At 40.5% G+C, this 20,733-nt stretch overlaps 1 protein-coding gene across 5 annotated transcripts in view; it reads right to left on the reverse strand.

Annotated features, from left to right (window-relative positions):
• The window catches only part of SCRN1 (secernin 1), a 39,142-nt gene extending 18,732 nt beyond the window's left edge, over positions 1-20,410 (reverse strand). For 2 of the 5 annotated variants that reach the window (XM_071561021.1, XM_071561019.1), the window contains exons 1-2: positions 20,134-20,383; positions 9,899-10,058 (exon numbers count right to left, since the gene is read on the reverse strand). In XM_071561021.1, coding sequence (XP_071417122.1) covers positions 9,899-10,002 — 104 coding nt within the window. In that variant the 5' untranslated portion in view covers positions 10,003-10,058; positions 20,134-20,383. Of the gene's footprint in view, positions 1-9,898; positions 10,059-20,133 lie in introns of all 5 variants that reach the window. The other 3 variants (XM_071561020.1, XM_071561018.1, XM_071561022.1) reach the window with 3 other exon arrangements.
• Positions 20,411-20,733: the final 323 nt, after the last annotated feature.

The following is a 20,733-nucleotide window of genomic DNA, read 5'->3' on the forward strand; positions in this document are numbered from 1 at the left end:
ACTGCACGGAAGAAATGATATGTTATCATTCAAATACATTTACTTTTCCCTTGCCCTAGGACTTCAAAACAAGCACTGTTTTCCCAGACAGGATGGATTAGAGCTTGAGCCATCATTACACTGTTGGCTTGTGCAAACAAAAGGAATGGGCTTTACATTTTATTACTGAGTTCATATTAAGTTTTCCAAGGATCAAACTTCACAGAATTTTCTTTCGAGGCAACTGAACTTGTCTGTGGAACATATCAGACAGCTTTGAAATGTCCAGCATTCCTGTTGTAACATCTTCTTTGCAGGAAATAATCTGCAACATTTTTCCAGAGGAATATGTTAACAGACATATCAAAATAAGCAGGATCATCAGAAAGGACTTGTGGACTAAAAGTTCTTAGCCTTGTTTGCCTTGCTGGCAACTTAAAGCCAAGGAAATCAGTACAAAATGTTTAGAGGTGAGAAGATATGGTTTTTTTCCTAGCCTGTCTTTGCCCTTTATGGATTAAAGCATAATTAACTTAATCCTCCAGTTTGAGCAATGATTTTTACAGGAATAGTTAGTCTAGCATGCAATTAAAATGCATAACAGAACATCTTGGATCAGAAATGGCATTTTCAGTCCTGCACTTTGACTATGCATGAGGATCACAAGAAATGACCTTGCCACCTTCATTAGGAAATGCATGCTAATAGTCAAACTGTCATTTTCTATAAACTCAGGAAAATTATATGTGAAATAAGAGGATGATTTCTCATGAAGGACACATGATGATTTAAAAAAAAAGAGAGAGAGAGAGAGGAGCAGGGAACTCTCTCATTTTGAGGAATTAAAAAAGAGAGTAGGAGCATGTTTCCATTTTCTGCTGTGCACTTAGTTTTAATTTACAGTTTAGGCAACAGGATCCTGTTGGGAACTCACCTGCTGTATTTGTTGGAGAATGCTTAATATTTGACCAAGCTGTTTGACCAAATTGCTTATACAGTAATTCACTGTGATTTTCTAGAGGCAAATTCTTCATCTATTGAAGTGCAGCAACATTTCGCACTGGCCAGGAGCTAAAATTTGACTGATGAAAACACTTTATATGGTTCACCCTTTGCTCCATTGTGTAACCAAGACATGCCAGAACAGATATTCCTCATCAAAACTCCCCCTTCCCCACTTGAGCTGTCAGTGAACAAATCTTATTTTTGACATTTTGTGCAATTTTAGTGCTTCAGGTCAGTGCTGTTTGGATTAGCACTTAATGCATGTGTGTGAACAGAGAATAACTATAGTTGCTGGATGTGCAAAGCAGAAGCCAGAAAAGATTACATGTGAGGACATGACCAGAGCAGTTGTCAAGAGACAGATCTGCAGCCAGGCCGACACCAACCCCTGTACAGTGCAAGCCTTGGCCCCCCACATCTCCTAGGGGGTCAGCTAGCTGGAGCCATCCTGTAGAGCCATCCAGTACATCAGCCTTCTCAAATCCACAGCAGAAATCAAAAACCTAGACACAGTGTGGAGGAGACTTTGGTACTCCATAAACCCACAGTTGTATAACATTCTCTGGCTGAATAGCCCTGTTATACAAGTTGCTTACACCGACTCTTTGATTCTCTAGGAGAAAAAATTATGATAGCTCTCTGAAAAGTGATAATTAGGCTAAAAGAATGCTGAATGCCTTTCCTCTGCAAAACATATTCTGGCTACCCTTGCTACCAAACACTTATTAATTGGCACCTCATTCCAAAACCAAGCATTTCCAAAGCTGCCATTCATTGCAAAGAGTTTATTGTCAATGGTAGCAGCTGAGAAAAGGGAAGGAGGAAATAGTTTGTTCTTGACTGACAAATCCAGAGCATTCTGAAAAACAAAAATGTATTTTTGCTTTGTAACTATGTAATCAGAGCCCATAAAACATACAGAGGCACCTCTACACACCTCAGCATATAGCCATCACCTTCTATATTGCTTCTTTACATCCCCCAACCCAAAAAGAAGCAAGCATGGACCATATTTTCACACTACATTCAGTTTCTATACAATAACTCAGGTATATAGACAATGTTCAAGCCTTATTTATATAAATTGCCTCAGAAGACCTAAATAACAGAAAGAAAAACAAAGAAACAAAAAACATTCCAACCTGACAGCAGCTTACAAGTCTTGTAAAACTACCACTGCCTTGATTCTTATTCATTTGCCTTGGTTATTGACATTGCTGAATAAGTCTTGATGTGTTTTTAACTTCCCATTAGAATTGTTTACTCCAGTAAGCAAAAAAAGTAGGCACTCAGTGGGACTGATGTATTAAGGCAGACACTTGGTTCATATTTGTTAATAATAGGTATGAGCTTCTCAAAAACTAGGGTTCAGATGTGCAAATAGATTATTAATTTTTAACATAAACCTCTCACTTCACAACTTCACCATCCCCCCTTAAAAAAAACACAACAGAAAACTTTTTGAGAAAACAAGAGGAACTGGGCTATCCACATAGAGACAAGACACATCAGTCATAAAGGTAGGTCAACTAGAGCCAGACACTGGATTTGCAGCACAGCAAACCACTGCCACTTTTTCCACAGGAATGAGGACGTATCCTTAAAACAGCTCACGCACAAAAGGAAATAGCAGGGAAAAGACAGCACTACACAACAAAAACACTTCACTGGCCACTAGATCTCTAGAAACAGGAGCTCAGATGATGACAGATTTCAAAAGCAAGCACAAACTCCAACCTCCCTATCCTCTCTGCTGCACCCCGGAGATCTGGCAAATCCTTCCACAGCACAACAGCAAAGCAGCCTGTTCTCTTGAGAGCTGTGCCAAACTAGGCAATGACAAATGAAACACACATAAAGTACTGCTGTGATTCTGCTTGCCACTAACCCTGTCTTTAAAATTTCTGAAGCATCCAGCCTCAGCAGTTCCTAACACTAACATTTTTCTTTGAGTATGGATGCTAAAAACAGAAGAATAATGACAAATTTGGTGGCAAAGGCTGTGGGGGAGTGGCGTCAGGCTCCAGTGATTTTCTAGAACTCCAGCCCTGAAAGCAGCATAACTGGCATCATGCCCTGTGACAGTAAATTCCCATTAGGAAATATAAAAGCAAAGAACATAGACTTGACATACAAGAGATGCACCCAACAACTTTAAAGAAAATTGAGCAGACTGGAAACTAATGATATTTCTTTTACTTCACTTATGGTATCAAGAAGAGACTCTTATCAAGGCAGTCCTAAGAATAACACAAGGCACAAATGTATCGCCCACCCCAGCTAGGGCATGCAGATAGGTTGGAGGTATTCCAAAAACAGACATGACAGCTATAAGCACAAGAGATTTCTTCTTTCATTAATGAAAAGCAGCTATTGTGCAGTTTCTACTGTACTCAGGCTGCAGAAGCCCAATTCCTTAGCACTGTCAGTCAGGTCATTATGAAATATCAGTGAAATCACATAGGCTTCAGCCCTGGATAACAAAGGCAATAGTCAGGGAATGCTTTAGAAAGAAATGTTCTTTGAAGAAAGGCTTTAAGATACCAAATTACAGAAGAGATCCTACCCCAACCCCCCTCCCCACACTATCAGATCCAGGCTCTAAGTTGGCATTAACTCTTTCCTTAACTACTTCAAGCACTGCTGTACCATAGCACATATTTGAAAATCAGCAAAATATTTGTATACCTGTAGCAACTCCATAAGTTGCACCATGGTAGCTTTTAACCCCCTCCAAAAAGGGGGATGAAAAAATGTGATGAGACAGTCTCACAGCCTGCTGCCTCCCTGGCCACCAAGACATTGAGACTGACAGCCTGGTTGGAACTGTCTAGAGAGGTGATTCCACACATAACATGGGCTACCTGGGCTCTCCCATCACGGTGAAGAGGAAATCTGGAAAACTAGGACACGGTTGTAAAAGAAAGGCCCTCAAACTATCTTGTGTGGATATGCCTGGCAATGTGCTTTACAGACAATTCTTTTGCTGTTTATTTACAGGAACAAATTTAGGAGAGCTCAAAGGAATGTTAATAACCATTCTCTGTAAAGAGAAATATGCAAGCAGTAGTACACAGTACAAAAGGTGTGGTTAGCCAGTGCTGTTACCCCTGCTTGCTTATACACTAAGCAGAATTAAGTGCAGGGTGGAAGACACCTGGATGACTTTACAACACCCTTTAAACACGGCCATGGCATCTTCTACGAGCAGCAAAACTTGTGCTGCCGTGGAGGGGACAGCCATACTGCAGGATAAATCCAGTCTGAGTCCATCTCAAGTAATCAGCCTAAGTTTTAGTGCTCTCATTAATCAACCAGAAGTGTGAATTCAAGTCTCTCCAGTGGCAGGATGAATTCTCAGGTATTTATTTTTCCAAAACACAGGCTAGTACTTGTATTCTCATGTTGTAGCTAGATATAAATAGCATTTTCTAACTGAACAAATACAGAACAAAGCCAATTTCTGCCACAGTAAAGTACTTCTTTCTTCTTCATATTAAGAGAATTTTTCCCTTTCTATGAAGACCCTAGTGCACTTTATATACACTTTTATATTTGCATATTGTTCCTCGCTGTTTGCATTCATTGTAACCAGTAACTGTAAAATTTGAATCTGTGTGCCTCTGATCTATAGCAGTGTGCAGAGTTGATAGACTTTATTCTAGAAAAAAAATCAGAGAAGCTAGAAAAAGCCAAACAGTTCCTCTGTCAAAAAGAATAATTATCTTCACCTTCTGAGCTACTCTTACCTACTCTATCAAGCCACCAAGGAGCCTCAGGCATGTGACCCACAGTATGAAATTGTGCTCAGCAAAATGAACTATACAAACCTCTAAACAAATCAAATACCACGAAGTGCAGCAAGGCGCCCAAGGCTGAGATCACTCTCTAGAGACACCGTATGTCAGAGTTGATTTAGCAGTCAAGAATTCACCTGTTTTTTAAGATACAAATGTAGCAGCCTCCTGTGTGATAAGCACAAGTAAAACTGCAATAGGGATGAGGCTTATTCATTTAATGTTTTAAAACAGTAAGAAACAGATTTCAAATGAGCCACCAAAGCATATCACAGATACATCCTTAGAAGTCTCAGATACCCTAGTCATTTGAACTACCTGCTCACACATCTGTTTTGACACAAGTAAATGGTTTGGGTCAAGATGGGAGAGTTGGCAGTTTTTGCCCCACACAAGTTGAGCTTTCTCTCCTTTTCCTCTTTGCTGCAATAAAAAAAAAAGGAGAAAAAAAAGGAGATTAAGAAAAAAAATCATAGTTCAAGCTAACCAGTTTTGCTCTGATAGAAGAAGACAGCAAATAAGCAGCACTCCTACAGTAAAAAAGGCTTTGAGAGGGCAGAAACATCCAAGAGATTATGACTTCTGAACTGCTTCCAGCTTGTGCTTGTGTTACAAAGCAAAGTCAAACACATTAGTTTAAAGGCCAGTGGCCTGCAATGGAGCAAAACAGAGAAAAAGCTCACATTAGCCAAGCAACAGACTGCTGAAGGCAGCAACCAGTTTCTTTATTAGCTGCTGTCTGCCGGCATAGTGCCTCTCTCCTCTCTCCACGCAAAGTCTAGGCGTTGGCTTACACAAGGTGGCTTGAGGTAAGCCATCTGTCTGCATGCGCATGAGCTGGGCTGCCTACCAGCCAGTTAGCAGGACTCAGCTGAGAGGCAAGAAATGCAGCTTCCTAAACTACCTCTGAAATCTAAGCCTTCAGACTGCAACCTAACCTTTATTTTATCTAATTACAGTAAACGAAAAGTTTTGTCATAGGCACAAACACCACTGAGTTTCATCAAGGTTTCCTGCCAGTCAGCACATACCCATGGATGTATCACTGGGGTGGGGGTGCCAGACTCCAATTCAAACCTGCTCAACAAGACTGTAAGTGTGGCATTGCCAGTCTAACCTGAAGGCTTCCCAGAGAGCAAATTCTCAGTAAATTCAGCTGCTCTTGGGCTTCTGTCACCAGATTCTGAACACCTTATCCCATGATATAATGCAGATAACCCAAGAAGCTGGTACAAAAGGGAATCAATGTATACCAGAACTAGACTGCAGCACTGGCATGATGCCTGGTGATTATGTTACTAACAGCAGAATTAAGACACCTTCAGGCAATACAAAGCCAACTTTGACACAGTCAAAGTCCGCTTTTTGAGCTTTTTTACCTATCTTACAACACTAGAGATCCCTCAGATACCTTTAGGTGAGTTTTTATGTCTGCAGTTCTCGACCAATGTGCAGCAAAAAATCTTACTGCTCCTTTGAAAACTCAGAAGGGGAGGTGGGATGGTCACCACAAAAAAAAAAAGGCGAGAAAACAGAAGAACTAATTCATTATGCCATGAAGTTGTAGACAACACAAAATTCCTCCTACCCCACAAAGGGTTGGCTTTAAGCCCAGAAGAGTGTTTAATACCAATATATTTGAAAAATTTTTCACATTCCTGTTTTATAGAGTTTTTGTAGACTACCCCACTTTCCCCCTTCCACTCCTCTGTAAGAAGTTGCATCCTGTTAAGATAGAAGAGCTTTTATAGCTCCTTAGTGAAGCAGAAAGTGACTATTTTCATGAATATAAGGTCAAGTCAGAAGAAAGAAAGGCAGATCTAAAAGAAGAAAATATCCATGTGGAAAATTCATCTTCAAAAAGGTCATCCAGCCAAGACTTCTACAGAAGAAAGAAAACCATAGCAAGCAGAAGGCTACTAAAGAACAAGAAAAATCTAGAGAGTAAAATCTACCTCAAAAATAAGAGAGGGGCTTGCATCTTAAGACTAAAACATGAATTCTTACTAACACATGATAAATTCTTAAAATCCACACCCAGGGGTGGGGCAGAAAGAAGGAGAACACTTACTTTTAGTAGAGAAATTCAAAACATGAACTTATTTATGCTTAAGGGAACAATATTTCACCTGCATACACAAATTCACTAGACTGATCACTCCAAGAAAGAGGGCTGATCAGCATCTGCCACTGCTAAATTACAATGCAAGACAAGAACAAACTTCTGAGAAAGTTGACACACATGCACAGTACAGGCCTTATGAAAAGCCCTATTGTTCGGGGTCTTGGGAACCTGCTGACATGGAGGAAAAGAATTATGTTGATGAGCTAGCTGCAGCGTTACTTGTCTGATAGATTGAGCCACAAAGATCAAGCTGAAACAGCTTGCAGTACCCACTGAACTCCCTTGTGGCCCTGCCACAAACCAGCTAATAGTTATTATATCGTTCGTTCCTTTATGGTAACAATCTCACTGAATGACTGTGCCATTTCTGGTTACATCTTGCATTATCACATCTGCAAACGTGAGCAGCAGAGACCATAAATAAGATACAGATTTCCTGAGAGAGTTTTATAGAAGAACCCATATTGTCAACCACCTCTTAACAGAAGTGACAGTCATGGACAAGTAATCAAAATCTGATACACACTACAAAGAATAAAAGTAAGTCCATCATCATTGTCCAGTGAAGGTAAAGAAATCAATGCAACCGTATAATATGTAATGAAGACAAAAGCTGTTAATTTGGTGGGGGAAACATGCTAGGATGGATAAGGGGAAAAATTTAGTCAGAGGTCCAAAGGATTACTGACTTTAAAAAACCATAGCATGAAATGGATCAACTATGTTTTTTCATTTGCAAACATTTGGTTTCTCAGACCTGTTTAGTTAGCTTTATAAAATGCAAGGGAAGAAAAGCTGCAGCAAAAAAAAACCACCTTCACCCAATGATAACTGAACTATCAGCAGTTTTCAGGGTTCTAAAGAACCAAGTAATAATCCTGAATAAGACATGTAGAAGCTCTGACACTCCTCTCCATGCCCCCTATGAGCTAATTACATCTGATAATTTGCTTCAAAGGTGGATATAGGGTTGTATGCTTCCTACTTAATAAACATGAAGCAGCTGAATTCAAGCCGTTCCTTAAAGCATTTCCTAACTTTTAGAATGACCACTCACCACTCATACACAAGGCCTGTGCAAAGCTACCAGAAGGCCTTTAAATCAAAGAAAACAAAAACAGTGTTGTGTTTTAACCAGCTTACTCTACTCAAAATATGCATGAATAAAAAAAAAAAGAAAAACACATTAACGATACTTAGTGCTGAGTGTGAGGAACATGCACTGATAAGCAATTGCTTGCACTACTCTCAGAGCAACTGATGATGTTTTTATTCTGTATTGGGAAGCATTTTGGTAAACATCTGGAGCCTGTATGTTTCCATACACCACTGTACTTGCAAAACCTTAGACTAGCTAACAAAGAATTATACAGTAGCACAGACTAGCAGACCAAAGTATCCATTAATTAGGACTGAGCCCCTACTTAACAAAAAAAACCAAAAACCCAAACAATTGGCCCACTCCAGTCCCTCATCTAAAAGTGCATCTTCACTGCATTGCAACTAACTTTATCTTCACTTAAAAAAAAAAATCTGCATTTATAGAAAATGCTTGCAGATACCGGTTCTTCAGACTGTGGCATGCTAGGAAAAAGAATTACACTCCCCATTCTAAAAATGTTTGGCAAAAGAGTTGAGTTTCTGACTGAATTCTGAAAAAAAAGGCATTAAACTGGTTAATCATGGTGTAAAATAGGTATTATAGATTATATATGTTTGATTATATGCTTCAGCAAATTATGACAATTTTGTCCGAGAGTAAAATATGGGGCAAAGAGATCAAAACAATCAAGTAGTCTTACACTAAGACTTGTGTTCTCATTTAAGGATACAAACACTGCAGAGCAGCTTTTCAAAGTCCTTCTTCCACAATAACAGAATACTTCTTTTTTTCATCTCCAGTTCCATGAAGAGAAGGTTTAAAACAAACTGTTCTGAAGTATTTTTCTTGTCTTATTGCCACACCTGTGTTCTGTATACTAGCACATGTCTACAAGGGGCTACCAATAGAGCACTGCAATTGACTGCACATAGTGCTCTTGCACAGGGGAAGGGGATTTCTTTATATGCCAAATGAAACCATTTAACAATCCATAAGTTATACTAGATGCTGGTAGCAACAAGAATCAAGAGAACACTAACTGTTAAAAAGAAGAGCACCATATCTTCTGAAATTTGAAAGTCATCCCACTTCAAAAACAGAATTAAAACTGGCACTGGCCTTAGGATATCTTCTGGGAAAGCAGCAACTGCAATCCATACAGAACCTGTTCAGATGAAAGACACCAGCCTGGTGCAGAACACCTTGTGTTCTCAGCCTTCTGCACAGCCACAGAGACAGGAGGAATCTGAATGCAGCAAACACACAGCTCCTGCTTCTCTTGTTGCCACTCAGAGCAAGAACCTGTGGACTCTAAAAGCTCCTGACAGTGCAGGTAAGACTCTGTGTCCTTCACTAAAACGACTACCCACACAGATCCTTGTTTTTCTTCCTGGTGCCTCAGTCTCCTCATTCCACCTTCACTTCAAACTTCCTCCTCTTCCTGTTTCATTTGTCCCCCTCTTCCACATCTACTTGTCCCTTCATTTCTACTGTCATTAAAGTGAGGCTGCAGTAACAGACTATAATTAAAATTACTTCCAGCAGGGTCTCTTTCAACCTGCGCCGGGACTCCACATCCAGCCTAGATACAGAGAGAAGCCACAGCACTGCAAACTGACCATGATGCAGGTCCCTTGGATGCAGAACATATCATCAAAGCCAACTGCATGTACAAGAGCTATGTTTGTCTTACAAATGTTATGCTCTTGTTTTCTCCTCTCACATTTTCTTATTAGAGGTCAAGTTGTTTGAGACAGAGATTTCTGGCTCCTTGTTTTGTAGCATGTCTAACGTAGTCAGACTCCACAATCTGACAAGAAAGCAAGATAGCATTCATTTCTTCCAATAACAGTAATTCCTCACAGTTTGAATGCACCACTTCATCCTTACCTCAACTTTGCTTCCTGGATCATGAGCTGCAGCAGGGAAGTAGACCACCTCCTGCACTTCATCCCTAGGCCGTGCAGAGTTCTTTCCAAATACCACCAGCCCATCTTTAGAACATGGGGGGAAGGCTACAAAACAGTAACTTGGAGGAGCTACAGCCATCCTAAAAAGGAAAGAAAGCACAAACAAACAAAACTACTGGGTTTTAATTCATAATTGTATATATTGGAGAATCATTCAGTCTACTGCTACTAGTTGTAGCTAAGAGGGAATACAATCCCTCTGTCAGTTGATTGTTCAATGATAGTGGAGGAACACGTCAGCTCAGAGAAAGCTTATCTGCATTTAATTTTAAATTTTTTTTTAAATTTCATCATTTTTCACCCAAGTCTTGTGAAGGTACAAAGAATCAGAAAAAAGGCAAGATAACTGTATCTTAATGAGTCTACTTAATCCCCACAGAAAGAAGATACTCTGCACTGGAGCTGTTAGGGAACATATGACCCAAATGTATTCTGCTGACTCAGACAAGTGCAGAGACACAGAATAATTTTAAATCATTTACTCTCTCTGCATCCATGCACTTTAATATTGTAAAAAAGGAAAGAGAAAACATGTTTGAGGCATTCCTGAGAGAGGACAATAGTGTAACTGCAAAAGGAACAAAGATAAAGAACAAATACTTCAAAAACTGTCAATTTATCTACTCAGATCAGCGAGGCTGAAGCACTAATTGAACTGTGTTTTCTCTGCAGTTAGTCTCCATTGATGCTCTTACCTTAATTGATTGCAGTTTATTTGTTTATGCTGGCTAATGTAAAATGTTTATATGATAATTTTAAGTGTTTTCATTGACAATGTATTAATAAAAAAATGTAAACTGTTTCAGGACTATAACACTGTTGTAGCTGGTCTTGTGTACACTGCCATATCTGACATTTTTTCCACCATTCAGGGAAACTCCTGGCACACATGCCTACAAAAGGAAAAGGTGAGGTGTTTATCATTTGCTAAAATAGCACTCAACACAGATGACTGAGATTTCTTCATAGTTCTTATCACTGCACTAGAAACTCGTCCCCAAAATGAAAAACACGTTGCTCTTCTTCCTCTGCAATACCCTGAAGGAGTAAAAATACTTGCAAATATTTGGACCCCTTAGAATCAATCAACACAGAGGTTTCCCCCAAAAAACTGTTAATTTATCTGAAAGACAAGGCTGCTTTTTTTACCAGTAACTTCCACATGCTTCAAACCATTCAAATTTGGATTTGGGGTGTTTTTCAAAAGCAGTGCCATTTGTGCAGGTACTTCTCACAGAATAGCAGGTTGCTGATAGTAAACCAGAGAAAGAATGCCTTTTGGATAAAGGCTATAATCTACAAAGTGGTAATTGTTTCCCTAATGAAACCATTTAGTATTTTGCTATTAATTATTCCAAGTATGTACATTTATTTTGCTGTGTTGGTGATATCAATGTAACTGCTTTCCAGCACTCTAAGAGTTCCCATCTACTTTTAGGTAAGTAATCATTTAGTGCTCCAAATCTGTCTTCTGATGCATTGCCAGACCACTCAAAATCTTTGACTTACAGACTTACTGTGGATCTCACTTTTAAAAGAAATATTCTTTTATTCTAAACACAAACTAAGCAGATTTATTTTAAATACATGAGGCAGTTGAAAGACATTAGACATGCAAGAGCCTAGAGAGAAAGGTTAAAATTATATACAGTACTAATTTTAATAAATGGATACCCAAACATACTGCCAGATAGGCTTCAAAAGATGGGAAGGAATGTTTCAGCACTGTGTTACTGAACAAACATGAAGGCATGCAAGGCAGATATTTACATATCTACAATCTGAGCAGGTAGGCAAAAGTATTAAGCTTGTAGGAATCTAATGTTCTACAGAGTTCTAAAGCCCTCCCTGAAATAAACAGGCTCAAATGTATTAGTGAGGGTTTTTTCCCCTTAAATATAGCAATAGTTACTGAATCAAAAACAAATTGCCGTTTTGGTAATACTCTTTATGTAAGAAAGTATGAGTAAGCTCCTCTATAACCAGAATCCCTTCAACATACAGTATGTAACAGGGGAGTATATGACAGTTAAACACTAAAATGAATGACAACATTATACTGAAATCATGATTGTCGTAAGAGGAGTTGGCACTGGGATCTTACATTACATTTCTAGAGAAGGAAGCCATCTAGCAATCTACTGCAGTCTAAATCTACTCAGTTCACTAGGTAGCACTTTTTCCTAGAACCTCATTTTGTTCATTTTAAATATGACAAGGATGGCCATTTCTCAGATACACCCACAACCTATATTTGTTCAGAACACTACTGTACTTTATCTTCCTCCATCGCGTAGCTAAAACAATCTGCTAGCAGACACTTAAGCAGGACATTTCTACTTGCCTACTTCGTTGGGGTTTTTTGCTTAGTTCAACTCGAGGTTGTCCTCATTCTCATTTTCAAACATTTGCCACTTCTTTGTCCTCATACAAGGCACCAGAACACTCCTCCTTCACAGTACCCCTGATAAATCAGCCTGACTTACAAATTCACCTACTGGTATAACTCCAAACTTGTTTCACAGAGTATTTGCTCCTTGAATGAAAGGCAATCCTGAAAACCTTAGAAAGTAGGGAATGATTACAAATAGACCTCAAAGGACACCTTGCCCATTCACACAGTTCTTTACCACAGAGCACGTTTATGTACAGGCCTAATTCTCCCAACAAACTATACCTCAGACCTACATTCTGGCGTAGACAGAGGTAAACCTACACCAAATGTCTTGATTGCAAACTGTTATACTCAGAGATGGGCCACCTGCAAGTTAAGTGAAACAGGGACCACACAGACTGCTATAGGCTATATCCAAAACACTTTGCATATAGAAGCCCTGGAAACAGTCAGAGCTGGAAATTATGCTATGCCACTACATAATAACTGCTGCAGTTTCAGGGAGTTAACAGGCACCATGCTTGGTTGACCGACATCACTGTAGGCATAAAGGTTGAAAAAAGAGATCTGAGCAACAGCCACAAGGTAATATACTCCACTTGCTACCATTTTATTTGACAAAACATACCACAGCAGGGATGTACTATTCCACACGGTCATATTTTTTTCCAGAGTCTCCTGTGTTTTGACACTACAAAGAAGTTTTATTTAACAAGTTCTTATATTAAGATCTTGTCTCATTGTAATAAATTGCATCTAGTAACTGACAAGCCAAATTAATTATATGAACATATCACCACTGTTGTCAATCTGAGTTCATAAGTACTTTGATGTGGAAAGAAAGGAGTAATATCCACTGGGCAATCATAGACGCAAAAAGGTTGGAAAATACCTCCATGATCAGAGTCCAACCTTTGAGTGAATATCACCACATCAGCTACACCATAGCAGTAAGTTCTGTGTCCCTTCGTTTCTTGAACACTTCCAGGAATGCTGACTCCACCACCTCCCTGGACAATCTGTTTCAATGCTTAACAACCCTTTCGGTGTAGAAATTCTTCCTGATGTCCAACCTGGACCTCCGCTGAAGCAGCTTGAGGCGATTTCCTCTTGTCCTGTCACTAGTTTCCTGGGAGAAGGGGCCAACTCCCACCTCCTTACAACCTTCTTTCAGGTAGTTTTAGAGACTAATCAGGTCTCCCCTGAGCCTCCTTTTCTCCAGGCTGAAAAGCCCCAGTTCCCTCAGCTGCTTCTCATATGACTTACTCCCTAGTCCCTTTACCAGCTTCATTGCCCTTCTCTGGACAAATGTCTAGCTCCAAACATCACAAAGTGCAACAATGGACATGACAGTTGTCAGTAAACATGTAAACATGTCTGAACAACACTAAACTCCTGAAATAGGGTGAACATGGAAGTGATATTGCCTCTCAACATGTCAGGGAAACTAATCCATAAACTCTTGATAAACATAAAATGCTAATCTTCAGATTGAAAATATTGAGGACTGAGAAACTTTACTTTGGAGTGTTTTCTGTTTCACAATATAACGATCTTACAAATGCTGACAAGTATTAAGAAGGTTCACAACTTCTAACAAGAACAATTTCTGCTATTAGAGTCAAAATTTAACCACATTCAACTTTTGGAGTGGTCAGCAAGGAATAATATTTTTATTGTTTAAGTCTGTACACACAGGTTGTGACATTGTCTAATGAAAGTTTCACTTAGATGTCATTTTTCACCTATTAAAAAAGGAGCAAACGCATAATGCTGGTATGGCAACACACAGAGGACAGATTGCAATATTCCATTCTCCCTTCATGGACGTGAGAGTCAGAGGCTGAAGCAGCACTCTTAGAATAGAGACAGGCATAAACAATTCATAATAACTGAAATAGTTATGTATCCACAACAAAGCACTCTGGGCTTAGCATGACAGAGTCCAAACTAAAGAAAGGATGATTTTCATATTCATTTACTCTAGATTTCTTGTGGTTAGCTGGGGTTTTTATCCAGAATAACACTATGTACTTCTTCTCTGAAAGGTGCAATTTGGTACTGAAATAATTTTTTATAAAGCTCAAGGATCTGAGTGCTACAATAAAATTACTTCTCAGTAAAATAACTTTATCCTCCAATACCAAACAGATACCAACTCTTTTCAAGATGCCAATTATTCTTGTTGATCAAAATATTCTGAAGGCATTAAGCATGAAGTAATTACTAGCTTTACAAATTTAGAAGTTATGTGAAAGTTGGCTTGCCAACAGTAGCTTTCACTGTTGCTGTCCTATCTGTTAGGAAAAAAAAATTATCAAAACTATTCAATATTATGAACTATTACAATCTTGAAGCTCTTATAGCAACTTAGTATTCAAACAATTCCAAAACTTAATTCTATGTCAGTAAAACTGCTTCTGCTTTTTTCTCTTTTTTTTTCAACTGAAAAACAAAACAATACATTTATAATGAAAGTGCAGCACTCACTAGGAAGCAGGAAAAGGATTAGTGTGAGAAAAAAAGGGTCAAAGTAAGGGTCTGTCTTGGAATTTCACTCAGGTTTATTGAATTGAATCAATATTTGCTCTGCACACTTCTTTTAATTGCTGCTCACTTAATGCCCTGCAACTTTTTCTCAAGAAAAGCTAAAGATGCCCCCAGCATCACATACAAAAACCCTCTGTGTTTAATACAAGTTCCTGAAATGTTAATTAGTATTTACTGCTAATAAGATTTACACCAAATTAAAAAATCCTCAAATAGCTATTCCTGTGCAGAGCTAGTCCTTTCCTAGCAACACACCATTTAAAACATTTTAAGTGATGTACATGCACAAGCAGTTCCCCTGAATACATTAAGCAGGAGTTCTGTTTTCTACACCAATATCGTCTCTTGCTCAAAAATTTAATACTATCCAGTCACTGTCACATCAAACAATGTCAGATCAGTAAAAGGTATTACCTGGGAAGTCAGCTACTGCCATTATACCTCCTCTTCACAAGAAATTGAAGCAACACTCAGGTAGATAGTAAGGATGAAAGCTTCAGTGAGACCAAGCAGTCAGCACTGACAACAGAAAAGCATTCACCTCATGTTGGGATGAATAGCATTCAGCTGTAAAATTTGCCTTGCATTGATTTGACTCAGAAGTTGGCAACAATTCAACTTGATCAAGGGAAATTTTCACCTAGGAGTGTAATTGCTGTGTTCATTACTCAGGATAGCAATGCTAGCAAGCCTTCCAGCATGGATGGAACCAGGAACAACACATCTTGCTTTCATTCACCTTAGTGATGTTGCATAAATACATCACAAACTCATCTTTCAAGCATTTTCTGTGTTTGTCTTCAAGAGTTTTGTTGGCATAGCCATTGAGCTTTCTGAAGCACAGATATAACCAAAGAACAGGGTGAAGTCTAAACCTCTCCTAACTCCCACTTTTTCAAGCACACCTGTGTTTGTCCTAGACAACCTATTGCTAATTCAGGTAATAATCAACATTATGTTTTCAAGACAACACGCGTCCACAAAAACAAGGGTAGGAGGGTTAAGACTGGGGTTTCATCTCAGACTTCCACCATAGCTTGGTCAGAACACCAGTTTTATTGATCATACAGACTATTCTTTCCACTCTCATGTCTATAGTTTCTTCAAATTAAAGCTGGTCTTTAACAGGTGCCTTAGGTACCACAAATAGAGAGGCTGCTAAACACCTTTCTGCTAAGTTCTGAGTGCATTCTTGGTGATGACAACATTTTCTTTAACATTTATCTTACCAAACAGATTTGAGCTGCTTTTAAGTCTGGAGAACACATTAAGCCTTTTATGAAGACATAATGTGTTTCTTTGTATTAAAGCATAATTTTTCCTCGCTATACTTTGTGCTTTTATAAAACAGAAACCCAGCTGTGCTAATAGTGCTGAACTGTGTTTAAACTATGTTTAAAAATTTCAATAAACCTCTTTTCATAGTGACCAGAAAGGGTCAGTGGCATAATCTGCAAGAAACACTTACAATAAAAAACAGAAAAGCAACATTTGAGCCAGGGTCTTCCTATTCTGATCAAGGCTGTCTCATTATGAAAGGAAGAATATATGGAATGGGCCATGCATCATTTATTCTCAGCTCTTCCATATTTTTAATGGGGTGGCAAAAGAAAGGTCAGTTACAATTGTAAAAATTTTGTTCAGGGCTTAGTTATTGGTTTTGAACTTCTACTTTAACTTTCAAATTAAGATGTTTCTTGTGCCTGAGACAAGCTTGTATTTCCATTTACAAATCAAGCCTAGTGTCTTATGCACACAGACACATGTGATCTCTGCATCCTGCAGAAAAGCAACGAAATGAAAACCAAAATTCATTCAGCTGCAGGCACAGAACAAAGACAGCAAACTGAAAGGCACAATAATAATACTGTTCCCATCTTAGGAAATACTGAAGGATTGGGGGGTTTTATTGACAATTTGGACAGTTTTAATGCATGACTTACTAGGAGAGATGAAGGTTGCATGTGTTAAGCAATTAGAAGGCAGAAACTGTTCCTGACTATAAAGCACAAAACTATGCCAGAACCCTATGTCCCTATGGTTTGGACATTTCATTATCAGACCTTAGTAATATTGTTTGAATCTTTCCTTACTACCAATGGATGGTGACACCAAATTACCACTGAAAGGTACCACATTCATCTTTGATTGTCTCTGCCAGTGTAAGCTGTGCCTGACAAGATATCCAAGAGGAGATTATCAGAAGCTGAAATTTAGCAAGCTATGCTCAACCTCTCTCTCTGTTTTTTGGTTGGGTTTGTTTGTTTGTTTGTTTACATTACCGACATGCTGAAATTTTCTCAAGAATTTACTCAAAATGGGCAACATTTCAAACTTTCAGTCAGAGATTTGGGATGGCTTTTTTCTCCAATGATTTTACTTTTATTTTTCACTTACAGGAAGTAGTAATTCCCTACACAGGCATAAAATCAACTTGTACTTCAAAGCTTTCCTAAGCTGTATGCTCCTTTCAGTCATTTAACTGAATAAACATATAATAGGCCTGGAAGGAATTGAAAATATTTCTCTTGCTGTATATGGGAAAATTTGGAATATTCCTGGCAACAGCCGCTGGATTGTGTCTGAAAACAGATAGTGGCCATCAAATGAGCATGCTAAAACTCTTCAGCATTCAAAGTCCTAACAAATTTCAAAAATATTTCAGCTGTCACAAAAGTTTACATTCCTTCACCAACCAGTTCTATTTTAATTCTACAATACACCCTTGTTCAAACTTCCAAAGTAGGCATCTTTCAAAATAAGACAGAATCGTATTTTTTGCCCCAAGTAATCTGAATTATGTTAACGAAAATATAGTTCTATTTAAAAACAAATTAGGGGCAGTCATCCAGAAGACAACAGGTTTCAGCTCATTTCCATCACAGGCTGTGCATACAGGGAAAATTCATTATTTACACAGACTTTTCACTAAGTGGATGTCAGTGCTTTTAATTAAGTCTCCAAGCAGTCACAGAACTCTATCTCTTTTGTAGCTGCTATTCCAACTCTCAGACTAAGGTCATATTTTTGTAACACTCCATTTTGTAAAGCAGCACCTGTTTTCCTATTTCTGCCACTGGGGCAGAGACCCGTGTTAGGAGCTGCTGGCATCTAAAGCATCTTTGCACAGCGCACAGCTTCATAATGCGAAATTGCTAACTGCTCCATAATACTTGGCCATGTAGCTTTCGCTTTTTGTAAAGAGGCAGTACAATCCCGTTTTGCGGTTCCGTCAGGTCTTGGTCCCTGCACAAGAGAGCGTCCACCTCCACACCCAGCCGGCTAATGCACAACGACTGTTAGTCGCTTCAAATTAGCAACATTGTTATGTTAACAAGGGGAAAAATAAAAAGCATCGAAGTAGCTGTTGGAAGTCTCGCTTTAGTTTTAAAAATCCAGTAAGTGTTGCAATATTGCCAATAAGATTTTGCAAACGTTAGGATGTAACACAGCACATTGTCAGAAACCAGCCATTTGGGTACCACACAGAGAAGCAGGTCTAGGTAGAAATTCTGCTGCTCAATCTGCTGAATTTACAGGAGGAGAAGGCCAATACACCACAGGGACAATGTCCAGCCTTCATAACTCTCCAAGTTCATAATTAAAGCAAGAAAGTCTTACTGGAAGCTCGAAGCATAAACTAGCACACTGTTCCACGCTCAAGCTGCATAACGCATCCATGGTTGGTGAATTCTGAAGGAGAGGACAGACAGCCAGGTTCAGTACCCTTTACCAAACATACTGAACTCAGCCAGAGTAAATAAATGGAACTTAAACCAGGAAAAAAAAAGTTACAAATTTCTTCCAAAATGGAAAGTTGCCATAAAAATCTCAAAGTCTAAGCAACAGAAATACTTTTCTGGGGAGGAAAAAAATTATACCAAAAAAGGATTTCCATCCACCACATTTGCCTCAATGTAACACCTGCCTTTTTAGACTGTGTACACTCCGGGACATAAGCTGCTTGGAAAAGTCTGCAGCACTAGGAAGGGTTTAAGTTAACTCCGATCTTGGTTCATCTCAAATCCCTGGAAGTCCTGTGTTCACAGAGATCAACTTCCTAAATATATGTGATTGAGGGTTTGTTTTGAGACTTCTTTTTGTTTGACTGGAAAATTTGGAGTGCACGCTATGAAAAAGCCAGCATGCTTGGAGGTGCCTTAAATCCCTAATTCTGAAACAGCTTTTAAGGCAATAGCTGAAACCGTAATAGCCTATAACCAAATGAGTCAGCCACTTCACTTTCTCATAAGTCCATGTATTTATTATCTTCTAAACTACTGAGTATATTTAGCATAGACAGATAGTTTGCATGACAGAATTTACCAAGTGTACTGCAGCACAACTGCATCTCTGGAATTATTAAAGTTCCATGTCTTACAGGCATGGATGGCTTTCACAGGATGGATTTATGCGTAAGTACACCCATAGGATCAAGGCCCTAACAAAGCTGTCTTCTGTTTAACATTCTGGTTTAATATGATTTATTTCCCCTTTACTTATCGGTACTGGAGAAATTACTTTTTTTAAGGTAGGTTAATCACAGCCTCTAGAATTATTATAGCAGCACAAACGGAGATGTCAGTGTTGTAGTCTCTTGCAGGAAGGTATGTCTGCCAGTCAGCCTGCTCTACTGACTGAAACCATCACAAACCCACCTGAGCCTAACAGTATGCTTAGAAAGGCCCATGAAGGCATCTAGGTTTCAAGGTGACCATATGAAAAGGCACCTTCAAGAAGAAGAGGGAGGGGAACAACCCATGCCGGGTCTTTAAAGAGGTGAAGGGAAAGCAGCAGCGAGCAGAGCAGCGAGAGAAACATGAGAGACCGGAGAGCCTTGCTTCAGACGGGAATGCAAAGGACAGCCGAGGACGGCGTTTGCTGGTGCCAGCCCCAATCACCGAGACCTCTCCACGCCCCGGACCCCGCTCCCGCACCGTCGGCCCGGGGGAGCGGCGGCGCAGCCCCGTTACGCGCTGCGGAGCCTCCGCCGCCACCGCCGCGGAGCAGGTGCCGGGAGGCGCCGGGGGACATCGCTCGCACCGACTCCGGGGAACCGGCTCTGCGCCATCCTCCCGCGCCATTCTCACCATCCCTCTCCCTCTTTCCCTCCCTCGCTGCCCATCGCCGCCGCCCGGCGCTGCCAGGGCGAGCCCTGCCGGGAAGGTCGCAGCCCCCGCCACTTTCCCCCGCGCCGAATAGTAACACACCAGCCCGGGGGCGCCGCTCCGAAGAGGAAGGGGACGGGGAGACGCCGCGGAGATGTGGGGGAGAAGCGGGGGAGATTGCCGGGGAGATGCCGGAGAGACGCCGGGGAGATTGCCACGGAGATGCCGGAGAGATGCCCGGGAGATGCCGCGGAGATGCCGCCCTGCCTCGCGGCGCTCCCGCACCGCTGCCGTACCTGAGCTCCGCCGCTCCTCCCGCTCCGCTGCCCCGGCGGCCGCGGCCCCCACCCCCTGCGCGCGCAGCCGCCGCCGATCCGCCCCGCGACGCCAGTCCCGGCCGGCGAAGGGAGTGGCCGTGGCCGTGGCCGTGGCCGTGTCGTGCCTCGCACCCGGGCCCCCGCGGGCTGCCCGGAGAGGGTGGGCAGTCTCCCACACTGGAGATACTGAAGAACCGTCTGGACGCAATCCTGTGCCATGTGCTCCAGGATGACCCTACGGGAGCAGAGAGGTTGGACTGGGTGACCCCACTGTGGTCCCTTCCAACCTCACCTATCCTGTGATTCTGTTTAGCGTGTCGTCCCTCAGCCCGTCTCGGGGACCAAGAGCAGGCACAAATGTGCCCATCGCGTGAACGAGAAGGGG

The sequence above is a fragment of the Pithys albifrons genome, chromosome 7, assembly GCF_047495875.1.
Source record: "Pithys albifrons albifrons isolate INPA30051 chromosome 7, PitAlb_v1, whole genome shotgun sequence".
Lineage (NCBI taxonomy): Eukaryota > Metazoa > Chordata > Aves > Passeriformes > Thamnophilidae > Pithys > Pithys albifrons.